Source organism: Arachis hypogaea, chromosome 13, assembly GCF_003086295.3.
Source record: "Arachis hypogaea cultivar Tifrunner chromosome 13, arahy.Tifrunner.gnm2.J5K5, whole genome shotgun sequence".
Taxonomy (NCBI): Eukaryota; Viridiplantae; Streptophyta; class Magnoliopsida; order Fabales; family Fabaceae; genus Arachis; species Arachis hypogaea.
Window position 1 is genome coordinate 14,522,072 of NC_092048.1, and position 7,308 is coordinate 14,529,379.

The 7,308-nt window shown below is 29.8% G+C and overlaps 1 protein-coding gene across 1 annotated transcript; it reads right to left on the reverse strand.

Annotated features, from left to right (window-relative positions):
* Positions 1-206: 206 nt before the first annotated feature.
* LOC112737392 (uncharacterized) lies at positions 207-4,169 on the reverse strand. The gene is made up of 4 exons (XM_072211277.1): positions 3,518-4,169; positions 1,592-1,774; positions 1,235-1,506; positions 207-1,146 (listed from the first exon to the last, which is right to left on the reverse strand). The coding sequence occupies exons 2-4, from the start codon at positions 1,758-1,760 to the stop codon at positions 550-552; spliced, it is 1,038 nt and encodes a 345-aa protein (XP_072067378.1). The 5' UTR covers positions 1,761-1,774; positions 3,518-4,169; the 3' UTR covers positions 207-549.
* Positions 4,170-7,308: the final 3,139 nt, after the last annotated feature.

The window sequence follows — 7,308 nt, forward strand, 5'->3', positions numbered from 1 at the left end:
TCTTCTTATCAACTGAAATTTTTAAAAGTAGTAGTTTTATTACAACTATTAAAAAGCAAATTCGCAACAAACAAAGAATATATGGAACAATTTATTTCTTTTAATTGTAACATACAAACACAAATACGATACAAACACAGGTCAACAGTAATCAAATAAAAACAGCAGCTGTTGCTGTTTGAGTAGTTTTGACTTAGCTACAATGATAAAAACAAATTTAAGTAGTGCCCATCATAATAATCCGTAGCAAACAATACAACTTAATTCAAACCCCGCAAATTAAAACTAAGTAAGGTGAATATGTCTTGTTACTAACTATTTGACTGTCATAATTAAAAATGGTGGAGGCATCAGAATGAAGCTAATAGTTAAATTCATGCATGCCCTCCATCCCATTATATATTAGCAGGTTTATATATGTACATGAACTTAAAGAGTAGTTGCAGTTGAAGATTTAATTGTATCTAATATATATATATATATATGTAAAATAATGTAATTAGTAAGTACCCAAAACGAGGAATTTATAATATGGTGGAATCCATGATGCTATTTCCACAAATCAATTGGGGAGGTGAGGGAGTTTGATGTTGATGCAGCATCATTGTGAGGCACCATAACAATTTCCTGTGTGAGATCTTGTACAATACTATTAGAGGATGCATGATTATCATCTTGACTAAGTTGTGAAGCAACAAACTTGTCAAGAACTCTCCAATCAAGAACTCCTACTTCTTGTTGTTCATTATTGAAGAATGACTGAAAACTCGGGACTTGTTCTCCTCCTCCAATTGGTGGTGGCATGATGAGTTGTTCAGAAATGGAGGAAGGTGCAGCAGCAGATTGTTGATGAGACTCTAAGAGTGGAAGCTGAAGGAAGGGGTATGACGATGATGATGATGATGGGTGATGAAGCTCTTTCTTGATGAGAGGATACGGTGGTAGCTGCATCAAATTGGAATGGTTATTGGTGGATTGATGAAGAAGAATAGAGGATTGTTGCTTTGTTGGCGATTCCATCATCATGAATTCTTGGTCATCGTACCAACAAGAAGAATTAGGAGACTCATCATGCTCTCTCATCATCATTTTACGCATCGTTGTTACTCTCTTCTTGAATACTCTACACACCACCCATCCTTCTTCCTGCATCCATGCATGCATGCATTCATGTGTATATGTATATATGTATGCAAATATTTGTATGAGCGAAAAATATAGAGTTAAAACTTGCCTGTGGTGCGGCATTTTCATCGGTTTCAAGGCGATATTCGTGCATGATCCAATCCGATTTTTGTCCATTAGGAGCTCTCCCTTTATAAAAGACTAATGTCTTCCTCATCCCTATGAGATCATGCTTTGAATATATAGCTTTGTCTCTTCCCGTTGCTTTCCAAAACCCAGCTGCTGTTGCCCTATTTGTTCTTGTTCCTGTTGGATACTTCTTATCCTTGTGGCTAAAGAAATACCATTCATTCTCCTCTTCTCTTCCTATCCTGCATATCTCTTCAAAATTTGAACAACTTATTCATTAATTAACAATATATATGCCTCACAATACATATAGTCTATGCATGCATGTGTATTATACCTTGAAGGTCCCATGGCTCAATTTTGTAGAGGTCAACATCTTTGATTACATCAAGCTCAATCTTCCTTGAACTAACCTTCTTCCTAAGGTAGTAATCAACAAGTTCTTCATCCGTCGGGTGGAATCTAAAACCCGGGGGAACATGACAAAAACTATTCATATTCTCCATCCAATTTTTCACTCCTGCAAAAAATATATAGTAAGATACTTCCATCCCCTTAATGCATTGTGCCTTCACTTGCCCAATTTATTACGCTCCGTTTATTTACAGAAATAAGACACTGAGACATGGACATTAAGACACAAAATTATGTTTGATTGAGGAGATATGAACAGAAACAGTGTGTCTAGAGACACTAAATTAGTGTATTTTATGTCTATCCTGACAGAAAGGACACGGGAACACTAACAAAGGACACAACTTATTTTTTATTCTTTTTTTTCATTATTTTTATTCATTTTTTATAATTATATTTTTTTATTATTATATTTTTCATCTCAAATTTTTTGAATGAAAAAAATTGAGAATAAATTAGATTTTTATAATTTGTTCTAGTTTATCACCAAATAAAATACAAAAACATAAAATTTTATGTCTCTATTCATCAGTGTCTTATCCTATCATGTTTTCAGTGTCTTGTTCTGTACTATTCTGAGAAAAAACAAAACGCAGCCTTAGTGACAATGCAAGAACACCTTTATAATAATTTATTACTCTACAAGTTACTTTTATCCCTCTTGCTCTTTCAATCCCTAACTATTTCATAATAAGGCCAATTCGGACATTTTCCAAATATTTACAGAGTAGCGTCTTTTAAGCTATAAACTTACACCATCTAATATTTACTTTTGATTATATCAACAAGTGCCAACAATAATGAAAAACAATACCAAATTAATTACACCTCCTACAGTATGTACGTAGTAGTATAATGACGACATAATTAATCCAATTATAAGCATAGGGATTTAATTTGTGATATTTGAAGACGGAAATATAACAAATTATATTGTATATCTCCCCCCCCCCCCCCCCCCCCCCCCAAGTGTCTCATCAAAATGTGCACATGTGGCCTATAACATATAAGAACCATGGAAGTGAAAAATGTTGTAAAAGAAGAACAAGAATTGATATCCAATATGGTTTGTCGTTATAAAGTGTAGATGGAGAAAAAAGCAAGACCATGATGATATGATTATGCGTGTGAAAATGTTCACATAGTCAACACACATGTGATAATGGACATGCACACACACAATACTAACTAAGTATGTTACTAGATCAACATATATATACATACAATATAGTGCGTGTCACTCATTGTGATTCCCACTGATTTATGTGACCCATGCTTCTAAAGAATAAAGTTCATGAACCTTCTTATTATGTGTCACAGTATGTTTAGCCAAATAAGACACAACATCCGAGATCATCAACCATTCAAAATATGAACATGGAAATCAAATCTGCCCTTTTGTTTTTTTCATTAATTTTGATCACTTTTAAGTAATTGCTTGTTTTTAACATCTCCAAATTAATCTACAGAAAAGTTTCAATACCTCCATCTTATAGAACAAACTGCACATAATAATGACTTTAAGATATTATTAATTAATCAGTATTTTAAGAGAGTACTAATTAAGAAGCTAAGGTTACTAAAATTAAATATTTGAAATAAAATAAAGAATCAAAATATCAAAAGATATGCTACTTTCTGTCATTGAAAATGTTAATAATTACTTTAAGAACATTGGTTATTAACAAAATTCATAAATAAGCATACTCTATTTAATTAGTGCCACAATACATGTCATACATATATTAGAGACTCTGTATATTTAATTTATAACTCAAGATATCATGAATATGTAAAAAAGAAAAACTAAAAAAGGTAATGAAATGAGAGAAAGTGTATGAGAGCTCACAGAAACAAGTCTTAGGTTGCGTGGCAGAAATCGATAATCTTGCTCCGGAAATGGTGAGTAGTGCTTGAGTTTGAGTTTGAGTTTGAGTTTGAGAATGAGATCAAAAGATAGTAGCTAAAGACAAGTCCCTCGGGAATGGAAAGCGTTTCAGATCCCGAGGAGAAAGAAAAAGGATGAACAGAACAAGCACAAGAAGTGAAGAAGGCACAGAAAGCAAGGTGTGATGAGGAATAAAATAGAAACCCTAATGAATAATAATGAGTGGATGCAGTTTGGTTGTGTTTGTTATGTGGCAAAGAATAACAATATGTGTAGTGTTATGTCACTGAATTGGTGCAAAAGTTTTGAAGAAAAGGAATTGAAGGAACTAACGCGGAGATTAAAGATGGCAGATAGAGCCAAATGGTTGGATCTCTCAGCTGCCACCTCTACCACCATCACCTAACCATAAACCAACAGAGGACAATGCCAGATTTTGCTCTCCCTCTCTCTCACTCAATAAGCTAAGAGTCTCTTTCTAAATCCATATCTGTCTTGTGTAGAAGCTTAAGAGAGAGAGAGAGAGAGAGAGGAAGTTAAAGGGTTGAATGTGAGAGGAACTAACTAAGAGGACAGACACATGAAGAATCTTAAAGGGATTTCAGGAGTTACTAAAATTAACAATTTTTTTTTTGAAACATATTATTTATACATGAAAATGAGCTACTTATTATTTTTTTTATTATTTTTTTTTTACGAAAGATAGGAGACTCGAACCCGCAACCTCTTAATTGAGTATGGAGAAATTATGTCATTTGGACTATAATTCATTGGCAATGAACTACTTATTATTTATATATACATATATGTGTTATTTAATTTATTATAATATATATTTTATACTAATAACTGATTTTAATAATATATATATATAATATGATTATATTTTTTATATCGATTTAAAATTATTTTTGTTAGTCAAATATTAATTAACTAAAAACAATAAATTTTATTAGTTACATATCATTGCTCTTTGTAATATATATAATATTATCATCTATTGGAACTTCTAAATTTATTGTATTAATTCTTTTGTTAATATATAATATACTATTTGCTATTGCAATTATTTATGATAAGCTATAAAATTATTTTAGGAGAACTATTACTACAATAACTAGTTTATATAGTGAAAGAGTTTGAAATTTTATCAGATTTTTTTTATCCTTAGCTTGATATAAAACTCTTCTTTAGATGTTAATCCCACAATACTCATAACATAATATTCTTTTTAAGAGCCAATATTTCAACAATTCTATTTTGTGATGACTCCCGCTAGGGAGATAATAGACTATTTGTACAATGTATATAATAGACTCTTGACTTTTTGGATCTAGCGCTCTAATACTATGTCATGATACTATTCATTCCAAAAGTTTCAGCTGATGGAAAAAAATAACACTAATGGTTATATTTCTAATACTCCCTAAATTTTCATTGTACATATTGTACAAATATTTCGTTAGTTTCTCGTACTTTCCCTTTTGTGATACTTCATTTGGCCTTTTGCTAATTAGAACTCTATGCAAATTGTCCTTTTTAATTGGTTAGTTCTCAATGTTACAAGACCTTAAGAAAATTATTATCATTACAAAAGTTAATTTATATGAACGAAGAGTTAAAAGCATTGTAAAACTCTTTTTCAAGTGTTGCCTTCGAGATGAAATATTTTCTAAATATTAGCCCCACGAAATTCATAAAATTACTCAATTTAATTTATTGGTTGAATTTTTTTTTCTATTCTTAAAAATTAGAGTAAAGAAATGTCTAAAAAGGGTGTGTATGTTGGTGGTGACGTAATGGAACAGGCAACGCCCTAAAAGAAAAAGGAAAAAAGAAAAGCAAAAGTTACTACGCTATGTATGAGGCATGGTGGCCCCTATTTGGCCCCATTCCAATTCTTAGTCCCTACCATTTTTCACCATCTATCCCCTTCTTACTTGCTAGCTAGTACTGTAATTGATGAATCAAATTTTGTGATCATCAATCATGAAGTGACACTATGGATGTTCTATTGGGACACTAGACATACATGTGCCAAATCTTGATAAGCTCCTTCTTCTCTCTTATTCTTGTCCCTTTCTAATTAATTCTCTGAGATTCATAAGCTAAGTGATAGTTGTTCAGCTTATTATTAAGCTAATGATACAATCCTTGCAGGCTTTGTATCTGTGTGTTAATGTAAAAAATTCTCATCATCTTAACCAACCTAGCTAATTAGACCACATATATTTAGACACCTATAATACTATAGTAGTTGTTTGTTCACCATACATACAGCACTAGGAAATGACAATAATGTAGCTCTAATAATCATCAAAGGGTAGTAAAAGTGCAAAGCAAAAGTACGTATGTATGTCCTCAATGTTAATTATTTCATTTGTCTTGAGCGATACAAAAGAAACAAGATAAATAAACGTATATATAGGAAAAATTTTAAGTGTACCGGAAACACCGGTGTTCTAATTATTTTAACCGTTGATTTCAATTAATATATATTATATATATTTTTTATAATTCAGATCAACGGTTAAAACAATTGGATCACAAGTGTTTCCGGTATACTTGAAACTCTTCCTATTATATATATATATTTAAAACTTTTAATTCGTTGCCTATGATTAAATAGTTGGCGGAATTAACATTAAAAAAAATCAATGAAAAAGAATATTTTAGCAAAAAACGTTTAAATATATTTTAATGATTATTAATTGTCATAAAAAGCCTATAATATTATTGACGGTCAATAATAATTATTTTAAAAATTATTCAAAGATATATTTAACTGTCACTTAATTGTAAAAAACAAAAAAAATCTTCATTGACAATATCTCTATTGACAATTAGTTATTATTGATCATAAAAAATAAATATTAATAAAAGTCAATCATATTATGTATATATATAAAAAATTAACTACTAAATTAAATTAATCACCGATATAAAATATATATTTAAATATAAAATAAATATTAAAAATAAATCAAATAATATATGTATTTATATATAAATATATAGTGGCTGATTTTTAATTAGCATGCACATAATATTTTTGAATAAAAATATTGTTAATAAATACTTAATTAAGTTGTTGTCAAAAATATTTTTAAATCCTTTTCCAACAATATTAAATATTTTTTGACAACTAATAATCGCAAAAAAATTCTATCAAAATAACTATTTTTATTGGCCTTCAATATTACTTAGTTTTCTTATAGTGTGATTAGCCTCCTAGTTTAAATATTATGAGAATAAACTCCATACAAATAAATAAATAAACAAGATTAGTGTTAGTTGCTTTGGTTATCTATTGTATCTCTTAATTTAATAAATTAAGAATTAATCAATTACAAATCTAAATTTTATTTAAAAATTTGTTATTGGTTAATGAGTTGCTTTATATATGACAAGATTTAAATTTCTGCAATATTTAAAACTATGCTATGTACTTACCGTATATTGATTTATCCTAGAGAAATTATTTTGGGACATTCAATGTGACTAATTGATGAGTAGCCTTAACTTGTTTAAGAATAACAAAAAGGTCCATAGTCATGATCTCCACCTAAGCTCTAGGTATATAACCGATCATAATTATTAGTTAGAAATGAAATCATTCTTAATCACTCTTTACGGGAAAATAAACTATAACATTAAATAGGGTTACAATTGAGAAGACTTTGATGAAGATTATATATATACATTATTAACCACTTGTGCACCTTTATTTAGATAAAATAAAAAATAAAAAA

Coding starts and splice junctions, on each gene's coding strand:
- LOC112737392 (XM_072211277.1), bottom strand. CDS start 1,760: ATGGAGAATATGAATAGTTTTTGTCATGTTCCCCCGGGTTTTAGATTC. Junction 1,507..1,591: donor TGAGCCATGGGACCTTCAAG/GTATAATACACA, acceptor CAAATTTTGAAG/AGATATGCAGGATAGGAAGA. Junction 1,147..1,234: donor ATGAAAATGCCGCACCACAG/GCAAGTTTTAAC, acceptor GCATGGATGCAG/GAAGAAGGATGGGTGGTGTG.